Source organism: Orcinus orca, chromosome 2 (assembly GCF_937001465.1).
Source record: "Orcinus orca chromosome 2, mOrcOrc1.1, whole genome shotgun sequence".
Taxonomy (NCBI): domain Eukaryota; kingdom Metazoa; phylum Chordata; class Mammalia; order Artiodactyla; family Delphinidae; genus Orcinus; species Orcinus orca.
Window position 1 is genome coordinate 25,598,358 of NC_064560.1, and position 24,496 is coordinate 25,622,853.

The window sequence follows — 24,496 nt, forward strand, 5'->3', positions numbered from 1 at the left end:
ACGTAACATATATTTTATGTGTACACATATAAACACACACATATGTGCATATATATACATAAATACATCCACAGAATTAGACATTGAGAAACAGCTAGAGTGTCCAGATCTGAGTCTTGGCCGGACAATTTACTATGTGCCTCCAGGCCATTCTGTACTTCTCCATCCTCAGTCTTCTCACCTATGAGATGGGTGGCACGGTCCTTACCTCACCCGGCCGTGTGAGAATTAACTGAGCTAATGCGAGTGAAGGGCTCAGACCAGTCTCTGGCCCACAGCGTTCCACCAGTCTTCATTCTGATGAAGATGAGCATCTGCAGACACTCACAGACCCTCTGAGGCTCACCCCTGGACCTGCAAATCCCCACGGAAGCCCAGGTACAGAAACTCAATGTTCACACAGGCACTGAAGGTGCCCAACCCATGTAAAATTATTCTGTAATAAATCTGCTCTGAAAGCTTAAAAAGGCAGTTATTTTGTCAATCCATTTACTTAGAATCTTGATACAACTTTTTAATTTGCTCCAATTAAAATTCGATTATCAGGCTTCCCTGGTGGCGCAGTGGTTAAGAGCCTGCCTGCCGATGCAGGGGATACGGGTTCGTGCCCCAGTACGGGAACATCCCACATGCCGCGGAGCGGCTGGGCCCGTGAGCCGTGGCCGCTGAACCTGCGCGTCTGGAGCCTGTGCTTCGCAAAGGAAGAGGCCACAACAGTGAGAGGCCCGTGTACCGCAAAAAAAAAAAAAAAAAAAAAAAATTCGATTATCTGTCCTATCAGTTGAGAACAGTGAAATGAAACAAAGTGTATTTTCCATATTTACAAACAGTTATCTGCAGACCTATGAGAGGTCTGGCATTTTATTTACTGTCTCAGGATTTGTTGTTTCGCGGTACACGGGCCTGTCACTGTTGTGGCCTCTCCCGTTGCGGAGCACAGACTCCGGACGCGCAGGCTCAGCGGCCACGGCTCACGGGCCCAGCCGCTCCGCGGCATGTGGGATCTTCCCAGACCGGGGCACGAACCCGTGTCCCCTGCATCGGCAGGCGGGCTCTCAACCACTGCGCCACCAGGGAAGCCCTCAGGATTTGTTTTTAAAAATATTTTTTAATATATTCAATTTTAGTTTCCTTTAAGGTTTATCAAAGATTTTTTATATTTATTATTACTGCATTTGATCCATAAACACTATTATAGGTAAACAGAATAAGTATTATTCACCTCTTTTAAAAAGTAATAAGCTCAGAGAACAAGTAATTTGCCCCAAATCATACAACTAAAAAGTTACATAATTATGGTTGGCTCCCAGATCATCTGAGGCCTACGATTTTTTTCCTACTTTTGTTTCTTCAATCAGGATGGTAGATAAGCTCCACCTGCAGACAATCCAGACTTTGTAAACTAAGTTTCTGGCATTCTAATCCTTACATAGCTAGAGAATCCACTTTCCTAAAGAAACCAATTCCTTGTTATGAATGTGATTTTACGTACAAAAAAAATTTCTTCAAAAATAATACCAGCATTTACAGTATTCAGCTTTTACCTACCTCATTATTACAAGAATAGATGAAATTCTGGCTTTCCGGGGTCTCTGGATGACCTGCTGTTGCAAACATTTCTTTCTGTTCATTCTGCACCCAAAGCTCCAAGCCTCTCACAGGCGGTGGTTTCATGAAAGGAAGCAGGGGGTCAGTGTCTGGGAAGGACACTTTGGCAGTAGGACCTCTGGGAGCCTCATTAGTCTCCAACAGAGGGTCTACGGAGCACCTTTCTACACCAGAGGACTCCTCAATTTCACTGAATTCAAACGATTCTAACGTGCTATTTATGCACACGTATTTTGCTGGGTTGCTGTGTTCTACTACTTTTCGGGATGATTGTATGCCTTTGTTTTGATTGCTGTAAAAGAGAGCTACCCACATATGAAGTAAAAGCCTCACTTCTTCCATGTTATCTGGTAAATCAGTATTCCAAGGCCTGAGATTTTAAAGAAAGAAGAAACCAAAATCATTGAAAATGACTATTTTAGTTGATTATCTTATCATAAATAAGTGCCTTAATTATTAACCTTAGTTTTTGTGTTCATTTTTATTTTAAAAATTACATGACCATGAAACAATGAGTAAAATAAAAATGAAGTTGATGTAACAAATAATTACAGTGAATCTGCCTGGTATTATTCCCAAGTTACTGGATTTTACACACTTCCTTCTCCCTCCCCAGAGTTTAGCACAAGTATCCCTTCTCGCTACATTTATCTCAACAGAAAAGTTCATCCATTTTCATCCAGTGTCACTCCTACTCACCCGTGTAGTGCTCTGATTACAGTCTTCTCCAGGGGGTTGTTGGTATACTTGCTGTCTAAGCTGAACACGTAATCTGCTTCCCATATGAAAGTGACCTTAAAGGAGCCGTCACAGCTGAATACGGTACGAGAGCGGCAGAAGTCCTGCAGGCTGGAGGGCAGCACCCTGCTCCTGCGCCTGAGCGCTGGGGCCTCGGAAAGCTGCTGCAGTGGGGAGGTGACCTGCTGATGCCGAAATGGCATCACTTTCCCCACTGGAGTTCCCGCTTCAGGGCCTTTTGTGCCATTCTTGGCAAACGCAGGGCCTGGGGCCCCTCTCTGCTGTAGATGCTTCTTTGAATGTTCTGCAAGGAGCAGGGCATAGGAATGCTCCACAGCAACAAAAGAGCTTTGGCTTGCGTCGGAACTTCCTAGGGTTTCCTCAGGCAGTGCCAACTGGGCTTCTGCAGGGGCCTGAATGCCAGCAACCAAGCTTTCTTCCTCCTGGCTGACCGTGGGGTCTGATGTCAGATTACTCTTATCAGAGGGCTTGGATAACGGTCCACCTTTTTGACTTTTAACTCCTCTATGATATTCGTGGTCTGATGTACCACGCAAAGAATGTTCTTTAGAAAGCAAAACATCGTTTTGTGGCAATTCAGAGGAGCAGGGCAAGTTTCTGGGCTCAGAGGATGGTGTGGTAGAGGTAGCAGCGCTTAATGCAAGATCAGCCAACATATTTAGGGCCTGGGAGTCACAGTTGACAATGGAGTTTTCAGGTGGGTCTTCTGGAGCCACTGTGATATTTTCTGGTTGAGCTGTACTTATGCTAATAACTTCTTGACCATCTGAAATTTCTGATTGAAGCTGTGAAGAAGTTTCTCCTTTGGCTTCAGCATAAAAGAAAAAAAGACACATAACACTTGATTTCCATAGAATTAATTCTTTGTCATATTACTATGGTTCAGTGAAAATCAACAGTTAAGTCAACATATTCAAGAAAAACCTCTTGATATGTTGCATAAATTGTATGTTAAATTTTTATTACCAGAGTGAGGTCTTGTCCAACTTCCTGATGTATTATAATGTATTTACCAGAGGAACAAGTCTTAAGGAATGTGCATATTAATTTAAAAAGAAATCACCCTTCAAAACTGCATGTACTCAGGCTTCCCTGGTGGCGCAGTGGTTAAGAGTCTGCCTGCCGATGCAGGGGATACGGGTTCATGCCCCGGTCCGGGAAGATCCCACATGCCGCGGAGCGGCTGGGCCCGTGAGCCGTGGCCACTGAACCTGCACGTCCGGAGCCTGTGCTCCGCAACGGAAGAGGCCACAACAGTGAGAGGCCCGCGTACCGCAAAAAAAAAAAAAAAAAAAAAAAAACCTGCATGTACTGATCTACACACAAGGCATACTGCTCAGCTAAAGAAATATACAAAGAGAAAAAAACAAAAACAAGAAAAGAAAACAAGACTCCTGCCCTCAGAGAGCTTACAATCTAGTGAGAATCTAAGAATTTCTAAGTTTAAAGTGTATATATAGAAGGTTAATGTACTTTCTTAGAAATCATTTCCCTTGGCAAGTTATTAGAGAAATCACCTAAGTTCAAAATAGAGATGATTTTTAACCATATTGATGTTTATAATGTTTATGATGTTATAATGATATTTATAATACGTTATGATACAAATAAAAAATGAGAAAAGTAAGAATATTCAGAATCGCCAATTAATTTCAAGTTTTAAAACTTCAGTTTCTGCATTAAAAATATTTCCTCTCTATTCTATCTGCAAAAAAGCAAATCTCCTCATCTACTGATAATTCTTCTTACAGCAGGTACTCAAATCTACCCACTGGCATTCGGTCAGAAAACTAACATTCTCAGGTGGTTTACTTGCCTTCTCAGGACTTTGATTCAGCCTTTTAAAATGTGGTTATCATGAAGGACAAAGTTCTCAACAATACTGGGCAGTGAGTCCCTGTAGCAGGTGGCTGGATGGACAGAAAAGCCAACTGTGCTCCTCTTTATAATTAGCAGTAGCAGGTCTGAAATAAATTACTGACCTGTCTGCAAAGCCCAATGACAGTACATTTACAGAGAAAACTCTGGCCTATGAGGTCATCAAACAGAATGACAAGAGTGTGTGTATGGTGAGGAGGGTAAAATTAATCAACCGCTGCCCAGTTTTTATTTAAAATATCAAAGCCCAACGGGGTGAGGTACGAGAAAGTGGCCCAAAGAGGGCTGTCTCGTGAACCCTCCGGGTGTACTGGAAACACATTCATTTTAGGATCTGATGTGTTTACTGACACTAAGTTCATTCTATCCTTAAATACTATGGTTCTTACACTGAGTATCACTATGAGGAAGGTCGAATATAGAGAACACTGTATTGAGTCAAGAAAAAGGGTTCATTTTAATATGTGTCATTTCAGGTAAATCATTTAATAACTGACTTGTTAGAGGTTTTCAATTAATTAAAAATACAATACTGATAATCTATCTCTTTTAAGAAATATAGATAAAATGATGCCAAATAAATTATAAAAAATTAAACAGTTCAGTAAATAAAAACTATATTGAAAACTTTAAAAAGGACAGAAAACCATTAGTTTCAGCAACAAAAGGATTGAGCCTTCTTAAACTCTGATATTTCAAGTAAAAGAAATGAAGTGGATTAGCATGGGTGATTAAGAAATAAAAGAAAAATTAACACATTATTTAAAAGGTGGTAATCTTAAAATTTTAACTTGGAATGTGGCTGCACAATATATACAGACACTTGCAATACAAATCGGCCTCTTTCTGAATACCCATTCTGGAAACTTTTCATTTTCTGGGCTCACTTTTCTGCCAGTGCCCAGTTGCACACCTCCTCCTGCTAATCGATTAGCCTACAAGTATATAGAAGCCAATTCAGCACAAGGAATTCTAATGACAAGGCTGGGAATACAATGCATTATGTATGTATCTATACTCATCCTGTTTACAGACTAATTGGAAAGACAGGACCAAGACACACCAGATGATTGGAAAATAGTATGAATTAACTCTTTAATGTTCTCAAAAACCCAAAAAAGAAATGAAAAAAAAAAAGGAGAAATGAGTACAGATCAGAGCATCAGGAAATGGCTCCGTGTGGACTTAGCTGAGCAGAGGGGACTGCACAGGGGTGACAACAGGCGTGGTTCGTGTGGGTGGCACCATGTGCCTGGCAGGGAAGGCACGCATTGGGAAACAGCAGGAGAGAAATGTGGACCCATGGGTAAGACCACCTCGTAACTGCCTGGGGAGACAAGCAGAGAGTCTGTGTTGGGTATGACTCTCTACAGGTTGTACGGTGATATGACTGAGGAGCTTTCAGAAAAATCTTCAGCCATAAACAACATTAACGAAACTGAGGAAAGGGACTTCCCTGTGGTCCAGTGGTTAAGACTCTGCGCTTCCAATGCAGGCAGTGTGGGTTCGATCCCTGGTCAGGGAACCGATATCCCACATGCTGCAAGGTGTGGCCGAAAAAATTTTTTTTAAAAATGAGGAAAGAAAAAACCAAGCTCATCCATAATACCATCACCCCAACAAAACAAGAGTTTCTTTCCCTGAATTCCACTAAATTTGAGGCTTTTAAAAAACCTAAAGGTAGATGAGAGAAAGTAGAATCATGAGATTAGACAGAAAATTGATGGAAATACAGAGATATGAGGAAATGAAGGTTTTTCTAAACAAAAAACACCACCACACATACAACACAGTAGGACTCGATACCGAAGATACTGTAAAATGTATAGATTTTGCAGCTTGGTGGAGCTGCACTCTACTCAGAGAGACGGGTGCGAAGAGGGACATGGAGCTGGGAGAAAAGTGAGGTCCGCGGTGATGAGGGAACGTGCCAGCAACGAGGAGGTTCCAGCAGGTGGAACACGGAACTAGCAGTCAGCTGCTGGCTCACAGAAGGAGACTTGGTTATTCACTTCCGCACAAGTAGAAGTAGAAAAGTAAAACTGCTTTTAAAATTAATTTAATGCCTTTTAAAACCAAATACAGGGAGGGGCTTCCCTGGTGGCGTAGTGGTTTAGAGTCTGCCTGCCGATGCAGGGTACACGGGTTCGTGCCCCGGTCCGGGAAGATCCCACATGCCGCGGAGCGGATGGGCCCGTGAGCCATGGCTGCTGAGCCTGTGCGTCTGGAGCCTGTGCTCCGCAACGGGAGAGGCCACAGCAGTGAGAGGCCCGCAGACCGAAAAAAAAAAAACAAAAAAAAAACAAGAAAAAATACAAATGAAATACAGGATTCGGGATTACTGACTGCTTTGAACCATGTCTTTACAGTTCCCTCTGGACAAACTTATAATATCCTTTTTATAACTGATTATGGTCCAGAAAAATACTGCCAGATGCTACTTGCTTGTGAATTTAGTCATTAAAAAAGGCCATTTATACTTTAACTCTGCTAAACAGTTCACGTTCAGGCTTTCTGCAGAATGAAAAGTAGGGTCTATTTAGTGAAGGTATGAATCTTTGCACTTTCTAATTTATTCACAATGGGAAACCAAGTTACTTGTCCTGTCAGTGTCTGAACTAAAGAAGACCATAAGAACGTGACAGATTTCAACTGATCTTACACTGCTTCAATATGCTATTTTATAACCTCGATTAGTCTGTATTACGGTGCTGAAATTTACAGGAAGAGGACTTCTTACCAGGTTGTGGCTGCTTTCTGATTCTGGGATTCTGATTGCCTTTTACTATATTTTCCCTCTGTTTTTGTGGAGATTTCTTCACAGGTGGCTCAGCCCTTGGAACAGTTTTGACTGGAGATGTCTCTTGTTTCCTTGCCCTTTTAGCATTCGTTGACACTGGAACATCTTCAGAAATAGGAGCTTCTTGGTTTTTCCAATCCAATTTGGTTGTCTGTACAAACTGTGCAGTCAGCACTTCAGCACCTTATGCAGAAAAGACACCGTTTTTTAAGGGGTAGGGGGCTCACATATTTATCAGCATAGCTTTCCTTTGATTTGTTTTGGGGGGGAAACTTTAATAATGGGGAACAAAATATAAAATTTGGGGTATTTCATTAAAAGATTTTTGAACTTGCTAAGTGTTGGTCTGTATCCCTAATTAGGATTAGGAGAAAAATATCCGAGTAATAACTTTATAAAAACAAGGCATGACTTAATTTTTTAAAAAGATTCCATAATCTTTGCTGACTGATGTGGCAGGTAAGGCTGAACATGCTAGTTCACAGCACAGGGTGACGGATAATTCAATTTACACAAAAGCGACACAGCTCCCATAAAGCCATATGGTTAAAACCATGATCACAATGTAGAGAAGAGACTGTAGGTTCACAAAGAGCCATCTTACATATTTTCCTTCACTACACCTAAATATCAAAGCTTTAACACTGCCTGAAAAATCATCTCTTAAGACAGAGGAAGGTACATTGAAGAAAGTCCTCTTCTGATTTAACTTCCTATAAATCTATTATAATTGCTCATTTCTCTTACAAAATGCTCAGCTTTACCTCTCACAGGGAAGGAAGGAAAGAACTAAAGGTGGAGGCACATGAGGAGAAAAAACTATTAACAACCTGCTTGTATCACACGCAGAAAGTGTTTTAATCCTTTAAGAGTTAAAAAAAAGTTAAATGTTCCCCGTGAAAACGTTTTCCCCATTGACTATATAAAATAATCACACATGTGAATGTTTGCAAATATTTTAAAATCACATTATATGGAAAATACTATTTCTAATTGATTGAGAACAGAAAACATATTAAAGTTTCAGAATGTGATGGTTATTAGTGAAATGTAGAAAAGAGACCAATTTCATTTTATTCTTTTGAAGGTTAGAAAAACAAATGGTTTTTTAAAAAAGCTTTTAGACTCTCTTAATGTTGTACATTTCCCTGGGTCTAATTATTTTCTTCCCTACTAAACTATTAAAGGCAATAAAGCAGCAGTTTTATTTGCTTTTAGAGTAAGACTTCTGATTTTATACCGGTTACAATTTCTAAAATTTTTAGCATAAAAAAAGGCAAAATATAAGTCAAGCAGGAAAACTGTTAAGACTAAATTAAGAAGAGAAAGAAAATAAGATGAGATGATCAAGACTAGGGGAAGCGTAACATCTGCACGGGCAGGAGGGGAACATCTCTCACAACCTAGGTCCTGCGAGGAAAAGGAGAAACACAAAACAGGTGATCCTGCAGGGACTGCCCTGCTTATTTGCATCACTCAGTGACATGTTTCTCAAACTGCATGCAATAATCCATGGGTGTATTATAAAATAAACTTAATGGGTTGCAACCAGAATTCTTTATTAAATGAAACAGAAGATATCAGATTGTATTACACATAGTTAGGGTAAATGCTCCCTGAAATTTCTATTTCAGTAATGTATGAATTTGTGTGTACTGGACTACAATATACAACGTATTTCTTTTCTTTTTTTTTTTTTGAGCTTTTGTGGTATTATATTTAGTCATCTTGGCTGGTTTAATCACATCGTTGTTGTTCATTTTTTGGCCACACTGTGTGGCATGTTGTGTCTTAGTTCCCTGACCAGGGATCAAACCCATGCCCTGTGCACTGGAAGTGTGAAGTTGTAGCCACTGTACTGCCAGGGACATCCCTAAAACATATTTCTTATAGTGGATGAAATTAGCACACTTGAGAAACAGTGACAACATATATGTTGAATTATAGGTAATTTATTTAATACCTTTAAAATGGTTCATATAGAGAGAAACCCAATATGGTTGGCCTGGAATTTGTGAGGAAATGTAGAGTGTGAGTCGCTGCTTCATACTGCCGTTCTTTCTACCACCCTCCTAAACACACATACACACACAATTTCTCAAACTATAATTGGCCAGAAATAACTACTTGTTAAACCACAGGGTAAAATCTTAATTATCTAGGATCCTGGGGATCCACACACCTCCGATGTTTCTTCTTTAGGCATCAGAATTTTTAAATTCAAAATACTATAGATAGGGTTGGCAAATTTTTTCTGTGAAGGGCCAGACCTCAGTCACAGCCGCCCACCTGTGCCAGCGCAGTGAAGTACAGAGACAACAGGTAATGCCTGAGGGGCCCTTTGGCCCAAGTCTGCTCACCTCTTCTCTAAGGGGTCATAGAGCATAAGTTCCCTAGTTTTAAACAAAATACACCACACGTAATCTGAGATGACTCTCAGCCAAAATTGTGTTATTTGTTGTGCTCTGTTCACTGAAGTGCATTTGACTAACATTAAATGGCTCTGGACGCTGATTCTCCCTCAGTTTTCAGGGGGCAACAAAACCACTTGAGGAACTGTTTCAATATATATGTCTCGAGGCCACTGGACCTTGTTTCAGTAGGTCTGTAGTAGGATCCAGACGACCACTTTTAAAACACACAAAGGATTAGAAATTCTGCCCCAGGATGCTCTAGTTCTGGGAGAGTCCAGGCACTTTCCGCCCTCTTTAAACATGTTCAGACTATCACTTATCAGTTTTTGCCATCTGTTCTTAGTGTGCCTGATTTTAGCAGATCCTCTTCTTCCACTCGAATTTGTCCAAGGACAGTTCAGAAACTGAATGACCTTATTTCTTAGACAGGTAAGTAAATAACTGAGTGATGATTTGAGCAGTTTTACAAGTGAAATACAAGCTTTCGGTGGGTGGGCTTTTGTCCTATTTCTTGAATTTCATGTTATCTAGATTAGTGCTTCTCCAACTTTAGCATGCACACAGATCACCTGGAGAGAGCTAACGGACACTGTCAAGCTACAGTCCAGGATGGTCACACAGGAACAGGGCTAACACACAACAGTTATTACTAATTGCTCATCTGAAAATCCATACAGACCATGCTTACCGTTTTCTCTTTTCCGAGGAAACTTGAGAGTTGTGGGAGAGTCTGGACGCTTGTTTGCTCCAGCAGGAGTTCTTCTGGGAAAGGGACGGCACAACTTCACCCTTTTACTCCGTACCACGGGCAGCGTGCCTGCTTTTCTCTTAGGCTGAACTCTCAGATTTGATGCTGGACTTAATGGGACCAGAGCTCCCTGCCTTGCTTTAAACATCTCTTCAGAATTCTTTTGTGTTTCTGTTTCTTTTCTTACTTCTGCCGCTGAGTCGTGAAATTCAGGATCTGGAGTCATAACTAAAGAAAATCCAGCATCACAAATTCCATCTGAAATACCTTATTTCTTAGACAGGTAAGTAAACAACTGAGTGATGATTTGAGCAGTTTTACAAGTGAAATACAAGCTTTTGGTGGGTGGGCTTTTGTCCTATTTCTTGATTTTCATGTTATCTAGATTAGTGCTTCTCCAACTTTAGCATGCACACAGATCACCTGGAGAGAGCTAACGGACACTGTCAAGCTACAGTCCAGGATGGTCACACAGGAACAGGGTTAACACACAACAGTTATTACTAATTGCTCATCTGAAAATCCATACAGACCATGCTTACCGTTTTCTCTTTTCTGAGGAAACTTGAGAGTTGTGGGAGAGTCTGGACGCTTGTTTGCTCCAGCAGGAGTTCTTCTGGGAAAGGGACGGCACAACTTCACCCTTTTACTCTGTACCACGGGCAGCGTGCCTGCTTTTCTCTTAGGCTGAACTCTCAGATTTGATGCTGGACTTAATGGGACCAGAGCTCCCTGCCTTGCTTTAAACATCTCTTCAGAATTCTTTTGTGTTTCTGTTTCTTTTCTTACTTCTGCCTCTGAGTCGTGAAATTCAGCATCTGGAGTCATAACTAAAGAAAATCCAGCATCACAAATTCCATCTGAAATACACGGAGACTGAGGACACTCTGCCAATAAGTCTAGTGCAGTAGATACTTCCAAAATGTACCCATTAGGATTTGAAAAATAAGATCTCAACTGAGTTAAAGACTGTAAAGGGCACTTTTCAGCTGGAGGAGTCACGTCAAAACCACTGGACACTTTGCCAAAGAATGCAGTCTCTTTAATTCCATCCTGAGAAGCAGCAGTCAATGAAGGACTTTTGTCCACCTTGTACAGTTCTTGGAGATTATGCTTTACTAATGTGTTTAGACAGATTCCTTTTTCAGAAAATGATTTCTTTGCTTCCAGCAGGGCACAATTAAGGGCAGGTAAAATAGGTACCACCTTCAATGAGATGTCATCTTCAACTTTCAAGTCTTTCAGCCCTAAAATATATACACATGTATTAAAAACCCAAAGTTCTTTTTTTTTCCAAAAACATGCAGGAAAAAACGCTTTAGGTTACAAAATTACAAGATGGTTAAATATGATACAGTGTTTCAAATGGTAATCTAAATAGCAATTAATAGAAGACTTATGGATGCACTTAATGAACATATATTATCTCCATATATATGAAAACACGCACACACAGAACCAAAAAAGAGTCACTCAGATGGGATCATCAGGTGAGAATGAAGAAGGCAGGCCCGCCTGCAGCTCCATCTCATCTGACCAGGAGCCCAGCGTGGGCTCAATGCACCGGCATTTAGAGTTGGCAGAATTACTTTTCTATTCTCATTTTCTGCTTTTAAAATATATCTAATCTGTACCTTATATGACCTACTTCAAATTCTCTTAAGAAGGTAGTCACAGGTGCAAACTTTCAGTTATAAGATAAATAAGTACTAAAGATGTAATGTACAACATAATAAAAAATAATTAACACTGCTGACGTTACATATGAAAGTTAAGAAAGTAAATACTGGGACTTCCCTGGTGGCGCAGTGGTTGAGAATCCAGCTGCCTTTGCAGGGTACACGGGTTCGAGCCCTGGTCTGGGAAGATCCCACATGCCATGGAGCAACAAAGCCCGTGCGCCACAACTACTGAGCCTGCGCTCTAGAGACTGCGAGCCACAACTACTGAGCTTGCATGCCACAACTACCGAAGCCCGCGTGACTAGAGCCAGTGCTCTGCGACAATAGAAGCCACCACAATGAGAAGCACGTGCACTGCAATGAAGAGTAGCCCGCGCTAGCCGCAACTAGAGAAAGCCTGTAGCAACGAGGACCCAACGCAGCCAAAGAAGGAAAAAGAAAGGGAATACTAATAGTTCTCATCATAAGGGAAAAAATTTTTTGTTCTATTTTCTTTAATTTTGTATCTATATGATATGATGGATGTTCACTAGAATTACTGTGGTAGTTGTTTCATGATGTATGTAAGTCAAATCTTTATGCTGGTAAACCCTAAACTTATATAGTGCTGTATGTCAATTATATAATATCTCAATAAAACTGGAAGAAACTAGAGTTACAACACAAACCAGCTGAACTAAAAGAAAGTAAACCCTAAGTAACCCCCAAGTCTCATGGTAACTACTGGTATATATTTCATCACCTTCTCTATCAAATGAAATTTTTTAATATTATGTAACTAGACTGACTAGTCTGTATTTTACTTCCTCTCCCTGGTTCACTCTCTGACTGAAATGCTAATTTTTCAGCAACTCAATAACCTAAAGGAAAATAGTACAGGGAAAAAAGAGAAAAGGTCAGGTCACTGAGAAATAGGTAATAAAATCCTAGAAAATGTAATTTATCAGTAATAAAAAACCCACAGATAATAAAGACCTTTGGTGCCTACTAAACTGAAGTATGAATTATACCATTCTTTTTAACGAAAAAGTAACTGCAAAATTAAGAAACACCTAGCTGAATACATTTATACTTGAGCAGGTATCAGGAAAAGAATGGCAAATAAAAATAAATAGGAAAATGTGGCTAGCCATTAAAATAAAAATTCCTTTCTCTGCAGTTCATTTAGATAGTAACAAGGAAAAATAAAACATGACAAAGTTCTTAGGTACTACTAACAGTTCACAATAAAGCAGTAGTTTTCTAGACAACTTCATTATTTCAAGAATTTGGAAAGGCAGAAGTCAGAACGATTTGTAACAGGCTATTATGAAATCTAAGAAAAAGAACTTTTTAAGTCTGCTAAGCGAAGAGTCACTCAATTTAAAACAAATAACCACAGCACTGAACATTTCTGAGTGACCAGAAATAGAAAAGTGTCTTAATGAACTAGAGGAGGCTGTGAACATTGAACACAACAATCCAATGTTTACTCAAAAAGAAATCCTGTGCTGTTCAACACCAAATGGTACAGGAACTAATGTTTCTTATTCAGGTGGTAGTGTACACCTAAAAATAAGAATAAAGGCAGAGCTCCTGCATACGGAGGGAGGCAGTGTGGGAACAGAGCTGGAAGCCTGCTCAGACTCAGCTGTTTGACCTTGGGCAAGTTTAAGTTTCAGTTTCCTCATCTTTGAAATGGTCATAATAAAAATACCTATTAAGGGCTGTGAAATCAATTGTGCCTAGCAGAATATCAATGTAGTAAATGCTTGAAAAATGCAAGCAGCTATTGCCATTATGTTATTATAATTGGTAATATTTTGCTTATTCCAAACAGGTAATGCCAGTAGTTCTCTGCTTTGAGTAGCTGCATACAATTTAAAAATATCAATTAAAAAAATTTTTTGGGGTTGGTTGTAGCTTTATAAATACTATATACTATATACAAATTATGTTTAAACATACACAGTGTGATTATAAAACAATGAGGAAAATTTCCTCATATGACAAAAAGAAATGACTCATTTACTTTAATTTATTTATTTGCTCAGCAAGCATTTATTATTTTTTAGGTGCCTGACATTTCTAAGCAGTAGGGATGCAGTAGAATACAAGAAAGGCAGGCATTAAATAATTATAAAAATAAATATTTAAATTATATTGGTGAAAAGCCTAGGGGTCCTCATTGAAGGAAAAGTGGTGATGGGAATAAATAAAGTGATATTTAAACTGACACCTGACAGCTATGGGTAAGTGGCTAGACCAGCACTTCTCCTCCAATTTTATTCATTATCTACTCCCACCAGAGAGAGCCTTTCTAGACTTTGTTTCGTAACTGCCCTCTGAAATTCTAATACCACAGATATACTGTATATCTATTTACATACTGCAGGAGCAATATTTTTTGCCCCTAACAGGCAATTCCTGGTCCTGGCTCGGGGGGTGGTCAACATCATCTGATCAGGGGGAAGGAGACAAGTAGTCCAGACAGAGGGAAGTGCTTCTGTGAGGACCTTAAGTCCTACTGACGGGGAGACTATGATAAAACCAACTCCCAGCTCTTGTTGTTCAATAACAAATGAATCCAGTTTTGGACATGCTGAATGTGAGGACCATCTGAGACATTTAAGTAGAAAGAAATGTCCATAGGCAGGTGGATATCTGAACATGGAGCAGACAGGAAAGGATAAGCCTACAAAGAAAGGAGATGAAGGATTAACCAGGGAGAGTAAAGGAAGAGTTATTTAAGAGAAGAAAAGAGTTACCAGGGTCATATGCTGCTGAGAGTTTAAGATGAGGACTGAAAAATGGCCCACAGGTGCAGTGAACTGCCAGTCCTGGTCCTTACCTGCTGACGGGGATGAATGGAATAAATGCAACCCGTGAAGACCCATCTGCTCCTCTCCAAAACCTACACAGAATGAGAATCAGAAGAAAAGTGAGGTTGCTGATCTTATACAATAAAAGTAAACATACTGAAAAACATTTATTCAAAAAGTTGTTCTTACTTGTTTCTGACATAAAGGCTGACGACGTAAGTAAAATGAAAAATTCTCGATCTTCTAAGCATTTGATGATTGCCTTAAACATAAAATAGCAAGAAAGAAGATTCAATTACTCTCTCCTTCTCCCTCTACCACATTCTTCAGTGATTTTTAAGCTCATGAAAAGTTAAAGAAGAAAATTCTTGAAATGTCAGTATTTATGGGAATCAGGACAATTTTGTCCCCAGTATCAGAAACTGCAAGTTCCTTAGCATTCAAGTAATCTTGGCCTTGTTATGGCTACATATAATAAATAACTAGAAGATCATGGGTTAGTTTTAGGATAGTGTTCAACTACATAACAAGTCAATCAGAAACAACGTCTTTCATTTTTTTCATTGACATGTTGGACATTTCATCCTGCTAAGTAGCCGCTCTGTTCCCATTTAGCCACTACAAATTCAAGGTCAATCAGACCTATGATTAACATGTTAAGCTCATTTTAATACAAAACATATCACAGAATCCTGGGACTAGAAAAACTGGAAGATACTATCCATTAAAAGAATCCTTTCTACAGCTTCCTAAGAGATGAGTAATAAAAGAAAATAACATCATTAGGTCCCCCGGTTATAAGAAATGCAGATGAAAATAAATACTTCTATTTTCCCTCTACCACAGTCTTCAGTGGCATCTTCTGTCATTCTAAATCACAGAGATAACAGCTCTTCTTCCCCATTAGTCACCATTTCAAAAGCCTATATACCCTTAACAAAGATAAAATTCAATGTCATACAATAATTTGTCAGTTAAAAAAACAATAAAATATACTTTATAAAGTGATAAAACATACTTCAAAAATTGACAGGTCATAAGCCTACAAATATGATAAATCAATAAATTATTCAACAACTCAAGTATGAAAAAAAGATGTCTTTTCTAATTATTTATTGGAACTAATTATGAGACTGAAACTTCACCCACAGGAACAATCACTATTGTGAGTGTCCAAACATTTCTATCACAGCCCCTATGCATTGGTTGGTTTACATTTTTGTCTCCTATAGTCTTGTAAGTTCCTTGATGGCAGGGACTATTTGTCTTTTTGCTTCTGGCACACAGTAAGCACTCAAGAAAGAATTACTGAATAAATGTATCAACAGTTATATATACCCATATCTTTGGTATTTATCAGCAAACAGATGTAATTCTTGTTTTATTTTTTTATCGGTGTAAAGAGTAAAAGTGACAATAATTAGCTACATTATTCTGAATTTTAGTTTTGTAATATAGATGAAAGTAAAATCCTGTATCTGCTTAAAACTGTACATTTCTTTATTCCAAAATATGTGCAAGTAAAACAAATATGTAGTGTATCTTATTAGTCTCTCAAATTATGCGCTGAAAGGGCTATATAAAATTCCTATTTTAACCTTTGTGGGGAAAAAAATCTTAGAATCTTTGAAATATCTACTTCTAGCCTTTTCCATTCACACACAGAAAAATCCAGCCATACATGTCTTTACCACCTTTCAAAGAAGAGACCTTCCTCAGTACTGTTCTTGAAGTCCAGTGTTGTAGGTACAAGGGACATTTACTGCTCGTCCACTATACACCAGGCACCAAGGTGTCAAAGATGCTTAAGACATGATACCTACCCTCAAGGAGCTCAATGTCTAGGTAGGGAGACCAATATGTAAAGATTATTCATTATAAAATGAGGCAGGAAAAGCAGCCTGGAGCACTGAGAGCGAAGGACCTTATGTGATAAGTAATTTCTGTTAAGTAATTAACACACAAACTGTGAAGTAAAGCTGGGCACCGAGTCTCCTGAGTTCAATACCAGAAGCACTCACAAGTAGACCCTTCACTAATGCATTTTCTGAAAGTATCTTTGAACTTCCTTCTTTTGAATTTCCAAATATAAAATGAACTACACTACTTCAAAAACACATAGCCTATAATCCCAGTCGATATTCAGTGGTTATCTGCTCAGCATCTTGTGTCACCCACTGCACCTCCTTACTGCAGAATGGGGGGCACTGACCTCGCACCCAATTCTGGAAGGTGGGCTCTGAGTGGCCTGAACTTATCAGTGTGGGCCATTCGCTTTCTAGTTACTGCTGAGAGACATGCAGATGATGGAACTGGTCTAAGGACATAAGCCATGGTTTGGAGGACGGGTTCTCTCTGGATGCAAAAAGGAGGCACGCAGCCCTGCCTGGCAGCCGAGGACAGAACTATTGCACAGAGGAGGGAGAAGCTGAAAGAAAAAGAGTCCTGAGCAAACAGCACTTGAACTTGCTTTACCATCTAAAACTGAAAAGTAAGCCTATCAAAACTCTTTATTGTTTAAGCCAGTTTGAATTTCTGTTACATGCAACTCAAGCATCTTACCTGACACTACCCCCAAGGCAGCTCACCTATCTATTCTGTTAATTTACTGGTTTCATACTGTCTACTACGGGGATAAGTCCGTTGTGCCACTAAAGGGCTGAGCAGACTTGTTTGGTCACTTCCATCACGCACACTGTTTCCTTTGGGATGTTTGGGAATCACTCACTATAAGGTCAGCATCTACTCCTTTCCTCAGACCGAGGAGCCCTGGTTAACACAGTGGAGAGGTCTTTGGATGTTACATATTTCTCAGTAGAATCGTGCTTTTCTAAGCTATGAAAACAATAGAAGCAGCAACTTTTCTTTCTTTATACACCTATGTGTTGACAAGGGTCACTTTTAAAGAAATATCCCACAAATCAATCTCCTTTGATTAATGCAGAAATACTAGGGATCTACTCAATTCTTCCATCATAAAACAAAAACAACAACAAAAAAGGATTTGAGAAAAACTGTCCTCCTATACTTAAAACCAGGAGTATGAACTGACTAGTGAGACACAGAAAAAGTAAACTAAGATACAAAGAGGATGAATATGTTAGCCAATAAATATCATGTCAATAAATATTAAATGATAAATATCCTCTGAAGGGAATTTCCTCGCGGTCCAGTGGTTAGGACTTGGCACTTCCATTGTTGTGGGCCCAGGGTTTGACCCCTGGTCAGGGAACTAAGATCCTACAAGCTGTGTGGCGTGACCAAAAAAAAAAAAAAAAAAATCCTTTTAAGCAAGCTAAAACAATTCAATCTAGGCAGAGCCAACTAATAAATAGATATCAATTTCTCAATTTAAGGAAAACATAATAATAATATTTTAAACTGATGATTCTTACCAATTGCTCCCTTTTAATGTACTCTGTTAGTTTATCTACTTTTTCCCCTTGTTTGTTGGATAGTTCCACCTCATACATATTGAAGCACATATCTTGGCAACAGACTGTGAAGAAAACCAGAAACACAGAACATTTCCTATTTTAAAATGCTATTGTGAAAAATTCCGTTTCTCCCTAGACCCACCGTGTGGCTGACATGGTTGGTCTTGGTGCTCCGGCCTGGTGTCAGGCCTGAGCCTCTGAGGTGGGAGAGCCGAGTTCAGGACACTGGACCACCAGAGACCACCCGGCTCCATGTAATATCAACCAGCAAGAGCTCTCCCAGAGATCTCTGTCTCAACGCTAAGATCCAGCTCCACCCAATGGCCAGCAAACTCCAGGGCTGGATGCCCCATGCCAAACAACTAGCAAGACAGGAACACAACCCCACCCATTAGCAGAGAGGCTACCTAAAATCATACTAAATTCAGAGACACCCCAAAACACACCACTGGACACAGCCCTGCCCACCAGAAAGACAAGATCCAGCCCCACCCACCAGAACACAGGCACCAGTCCTCTCCACCAGGAAGGCTACACAAGCCACTGAACCAACCTTACCCACTGGGGGCAGACACCAAAAACAAAAGGAACTACGAACCTGCAGCCTGCGAAAAGGAGATCCCAAACACAGTAAGTTAAGCACAATGGGAAAACAGAGAAATATGTAGCAGATGAAGGAGCAAGGTAAAAAACCATCAGACCAAACGAAGAGGAAATAGGCAGTCTACCTGAAAAAGAATTCAGAGTAATGATAGGAAAGATGATCCAAAATCTTGGAAATAGGATGGAGAAAAAACAAGAAACGTTTAACAAGGACCTAGAAGAACTAAAGAGCAAACAAACAATGATGAACAACACAATAAATGAAAATAAAAATTCTCAGGAAGGAAGCAATAGCAGAATAACTGAGGCAGAAGAATGGATAAGTGACCGGGAAGATAAAACAGTGGAAGTAACTACCGCAGAGCAAAATAGAGAAAAAAGAATGAAAAGAACTGAGGACAGTCTCAGAGACCTCTGGGACAACATTAAAAGCACCAATGTTTGAATTATAAGGATCCCAGAAGAAGAAGAGAAAAAGAAAGGGTCTGAGAAAATATTTGAAGAGATTATAGTTGAAAACTTCCCTAACATGGGAAAAGAAATAGTCAAGTCCAGGAAGTGCAGAGAGTCCCATACAGGATAAATCCAAGGAGAAACATGCCAAGACACATATTAATCAAACTATCAAAAGTTAAATACAAAGAAAAAAATCCTAAAAGCAGCAAGGGAAAAGCAACAAATAACACACAAGGGAATCCCCGTAAGGTTAACAGCTGATCATTCAGCAGAAACTCTGCAGGCCAGAAGGGAGTGGCAGGACATATTTAAAGTGATGAAAGGGAAAAACCTACAACCAAGATTACTCTACCAGCAAGGATCTCATTCAGGTTCGATGGAGAAATTAAAACCTTTACAGACAAGCAAAAGCTAAGAGAATTCAGCACCACCAAACCAGCTTTACAACAAATGCTAAAGGAACTTCTCTACGCAGGAAACACAAGAGAAGGAAAACACCTATAAAAACCAACCCAAAACAATTAAGAAAATGGTACTAGGAACATACATATCGATAATTACCTTAAATGTAAATGGATTAAAGCTCCAACAAAAAGACATAGACTGGCTGAAGGGATACAAAAACAAGACCTGTATATATGCTGTCTACAAGAGACCCACTTCAGACCCAGGGACACATACAGACTGAAAGTGAGGGGATGGAAAAAGATATTCCATGCAAATGGAAATTGAAAGAAAGCTGGAATAGCAATTCTCATATCAGACAAAATAAACTTTAAAATAAAGACTATTACAAGAGACAAAGAAGGACACTACATAATGATCAAGGGATCAATCCAAGAAGATATAACAATTGTAAATATTATGCATCTGACATAGGAGCACCGCAATACACAAGACAAATGCTAACAGCCATAAAAGGGGAAATCAATAGTAACACAATAATAGTAGGGGACTTTAACACTCCACTTTCACCAACAGACAAATCATCCAAAATGAAAATAAATAAGGAAACACAAGCTTTAAATAACACCTTAAACAAGATGGACTTCACTGATATTTATAGGACATTCCATCCAACAACAACAGAATACACTTTCTTCTCAAGTGCTCATGGAACATTCCCCAGGATACTTCATATCTTGGGTCACAAATCAAGCCTTGGGAAATTTAAGAAAATTGAAATTGTATCCAGTATCTTTTCTGACCACAACTTTATGAGACTAGATATCAATTACAGGAAAAAAAAACTGTAAAAAATACAAACACATGGAGGTTAAACAACATGCTACTAAATAACCAAGAAATCACTGAAGAAATCAAAGAGGAAATAAAAAATACCTAGAGACAAATGACAATGAAAACACGACCCAAAACCTATGGGATGCAGCAAAAGTTCTAAGAGGGAAGTTTACAGCAATACAATCCTAACTCAAGAAACAAGAAACATCTCAAATAAACAACCTAACCTTACACCTAAAGCAATTAGAGAAAGAAGAACAAAAAAACCCCCAAAGTTAGCAGATGGAAAGAAATCATAAAGATCAGATCAGAAATAAATGAAAAAGAAATGAAGGAAACAATAGCAAAGATCAATCAAACTAAAAGCTGGTTCTTTGAGAAGATAAACAAAATTGATAAACCATTAGCCAGACTCATCAAGAAAAACAGGGAGAAGACTCAAATCAACAGAATTAGAAATGAAAAAAGGAGAAGTAACAACTGACACTGCAGAAATACAAAGGATCATAAGAGACTACTGCAAGCAACTATATGCCAATAAAATGGACAACCTGGAAGAAATGGACAAGTTCTCAGAAAAGCACAACCTTCCGAGACTGAATCAGGAAGAAACAGAAAATATAAACAGACCAATCACAAGCAGTGAAATTGAAACTGTGATTAAAATTCTTCCAACAAACAAAAGGCCAGGACCAGATGGCTTCACAGGCAAATTCTATCAAACATTTAGAGAAGAGCTAACACCTATCCTTCTCAAACTCTTCCAAAATATAGCAGAGGGAGGAACACTGCCAACCTCATTCTACGAGGCCACCATCATCCTGATACCAAAACCAGACAAAGATGTCAGAAAGAAAGAAAACTACAGGCCAATAACACTAATGAACATAGATGCAAAAATCCTCAACAAAATACTAGCAAACAGAATCCAAGAACACATTAAAAGGATCATACACCATGATCAAGTGGGGTTTATCCCAGGAATGCAAGGATTCTTCAATATACGCAAATCAATCAATGTGATACACCATATTAACAAACTGGAGGATAAAAACCACATGATAATCTCAATGGATGCAGAAAAAGCTTTTGAGAAAATTCAGCACCCATTTACGATATAAACTCTCCAGAAAGTAGGTAGAAAGGGAACCTCCCAAGAACTGAATCACAGAGCTACTCTACACCTTTCACAAAAGACCCTTTTAAGAATTACTTAAGGGAAAACAGAAGTAAGAGGGCGAGAGAGAGAGCGCACATGCACGCGTGCATGTGTGTATGAAAGAGAGGGTGGAAAAGAACTGGAACAAAGCTCAGGACATGCAGTGTACCATGATATCTGAACAGACCTTTGTGCTCCACGTAATTCTGTTTTCTAAAAGCAGCTTCTGGTAGTCTGTTTTTCAAAGACGACACTTTCATTACATACTTAAAATCTAGTTCATGTGGTCTAAAAAACAAAATAACAATATCATGTAATGTAATAAACACTGAAACTACAGCTTCATAAGTTTTGGTTTTCTAATATAAAGCAAACAAAAATATTATAACCACAAAAAATTCTTAAATCTATAAACGCCAGATCAAATAATGTACATATTCATAAATATTATAGATTTTTGAGTATGTGACCTCATAAACCATGGTCTGCAAATGTGTTCACATTTTCTGAATGCATGCATTTCTGTTATAACCAAAATATCCAGACATGTGGAAGAATTATGCATATTGGAATGAGAATCTTCTAGAAATTACACTACATAAGAACTTTTGATAATATGGGACTGCCGACCATGCAGTGCCACAGGATGAACCGCAGCCAGACTTGCATCATTTCCCCTGACTACCTTTTCCTTCTTTAAAACTCATTTTTAAATACTTGTAGACTTACAGATGCCTCCTTTCCCCCCAAATACTTCTTAATGTGTACCCTTAAGAAAAATATTTCTTTATATAACCACAAAACAATTAGCAAAAATCAAGAAATTAACAATGATACAGGACAATCTTTTAACCACAGACCTCATTCAAATGTTGCCAACTGTCTCACTAAGGTCCCTTGTAACAAAAGAAGGTACTTTTTTCTGGTTCAGGATCCAATCCAGGATGCTACATTGCATTTACGTATGTCTCTTTAGTCTCCTTCAGTCTGCAACAATCTCTTAGTCTTTATCTTCAGTGACCTTGATATTTTTGAATAATATAGACCATTTATTTTGCAGAATGTCCCTCAATCTGGGCATGTCTAACATTTCTTCCTGATTAGATTGGCAGGAGTACCACAGACTGATATCGTGTTATTCTCTGTGCATCATATCAGGAAGCACATGATGTTTATTCCTCTCCTGGTGACATTAACTTAACCACTTAGTGAAGATGGTATCTGTAGCTTCTTCCATTGTAAAGTCTTTATTTTTTCCTTTGCGAGATATGTAAATACCATCAAACTTTCACCTACTATATCAAGCCTCCATTGATTATTATGATGTTGCCAAAATGTGATTTCCAAATTCCATCACTCTTTCTATACCTATTAGTTGCACTCTATAGTGAGAAAGAACTTTCCCTTCTCTCCCATTTATTTATTCACAGAATCCTTAATTTATTCTATGGGCTAAAAATTCCCTCCCTCTTCTTAAAAAAGGCCAGTAGAAAGTAAATGATTTCTAATAGCACACCAGTTTTCATTTTATTTTTCAATTAAAGCATGTCTAACTTTCAACAGTTTTGGGTGCAAACTAAGAATAGATTAAACAAAAAGATATCACAAGATGCCCTTCACAGTTCTCTCTGCAGAAGCAAATACTGTAATTCATCATAATGTAAATACATGTAAAAGCTACTCTAATACTAGTCTAGGAAAATCATGTGAAAATTGAAAAACTAGATACTGCAAACCTTATAAAGATTCTAATAGAATTCAGTGGCTAGAATCTGTTGCAACTGTTATCTAGGCAAGTCCAATTTGTTTCTTGGGGAAAGTCAAACTTCTAGCATCTTAGCCTGAGCGATCATTCTCCCATAAATGGATTAAGATACTAAAATATAAAAAGTGATTTGTCAAAGATTATAAAACTAACTTATTTCAAGGCAACGGTCAGATTTATATCTGAATTTAGGTCTCCTGTGTCATGGCCCTGTGCTCTATACATCTCCCCAAGAGTAATCTAAAACCAAGTACAGTTGCTGTATTTCACACCAGTGCCAACAAGCAAGACCTAAAAATGAGAATCAAAAAATTATACAAGCATCAGTAAAGGCACTTATTCAATACTTACAGTTGTTTTGGAACCAATGTACCGTAAGAGGACCAAAGAGTTATATCACACATCAGACAGCCTTGAATAATTAATTTCCCTTTCCATGGATAGATGAGAACTGTAAGAAATGAGGGTAAGAAAGAAACTGATTATTTTATTTATGAACAAAACATTTACTTAAAGAAACAGCTAAAAGAAGCAATTAAATAATTTCTTACCATCTTCTTTGAGTTCAAGTCTAGGGGGAAAAAAAAGAAACATATTTTATAAGAGCAAAGGAAAGAAATCCAGTAAAACAAAGTATGTACATAATTACTTACATGCTTTTATGATTATGAGCTGGTGCTGCCATTTTTTTAGGTTCCCTGTACTGAAAAGCTACAATCACATAAGGACAGATCTGTCTGGGTCGCTCAATAACAGTGCTGCCTGAAAGTTCATAGAGGTAATACTGAAAGAAGCAAAATAAGTATTATCAGGGTAATACTACAGAATTCCACGTGCATCAAGTTTATTTCAACCTACCCAACCCCAAAATTTAACTCATTAGATTTAGAAATGATTTATTCCCAGGTGACTATACCTGATTCAGTTCAAAGGTGCGAAAATGACTTGTCTTGTGAGAAACCTTGTTAGTATTTACAGCCACGTGGCAATCATAGCCAGAAGATGGGCTGGTATAGTTAGTTGTATAATTCTCAGACACAAACTTGACTCTTCCCTAGAATGAAAATATTAAGACTAATCAAATGTTTTCAAATAGCAATAATCTTACTCTAGGATTTATTTAAAAGTAGCCTAATAAAGAACA

The 24,496-nt window shown here is 38.7% G+C and overlaps 1 protein-coding gene across 8 annotated transcripts in view; it reads right to left on the reverse strand.

Moving 5' to 3' along the window:
- Positions 1-24,496, reverse strand: part of TASOR2 (transcription activation suppressor family member 2) — a 67,202-nt gene that overhangs the window by 14,586 nt on the left and 28,120 nt on the right. For 5 of the 8 annotated variants that reach the window (XM_049705281.1, XM_049705282.1, XM_049705284.1 and 2 more), the window contains 13 exons: positions 24,269-24,406; positions 24,006-24,136; positions 23,904-23,923; positions 23,704-23,803; positions 21,775-21,875; positions 18,086-18,189; positions 14,880-14,952; positions 14,720-14,782; positions 10,750-11,454; positions 10,148-10,435; positions 6,986-7,228; positions 2,308-3,175; positions 1,549-1,978 (listed from right to left, as the gene is read on the reverse strand). In XM_049705281.1, coding sequence (XP_049561238.1) covers positions 1,549-1,978; positions 2,308-3,175; positions 6,986-7,228; positions 10,148-10,435; positions 10,750-11,454; positions 14,720-14,782; positions 14,880-14,952; positions 18,086-18,189; positions 21,775-21,875; positions 23,704-23,803; positions 23,904-23,923; positions 24,006-24,136; positions 24,269-24,406 — 3,264 coding nt within the window. Of the gene's footprint in view, positions 1-1,548; positions 1,979-2,307; positions 3,176-6,985; positions 7,229-10,147; positions 10,436-10,749; positions 11,455-14,719; positions 14,783-14,879; positions 14,953-18,085; positions 18,190-21,774; positions 21,876-23,703; positions 23,804-23,903; positions 23,924-24,005; positions 24,137-24,268; positions 24,407-24,496 lie in introns of those variants that run through there. The other 3 variants (XM_049705283.1, XM_049705288.1, XM_049705289.1) reach the window with 3 other exon arrangements.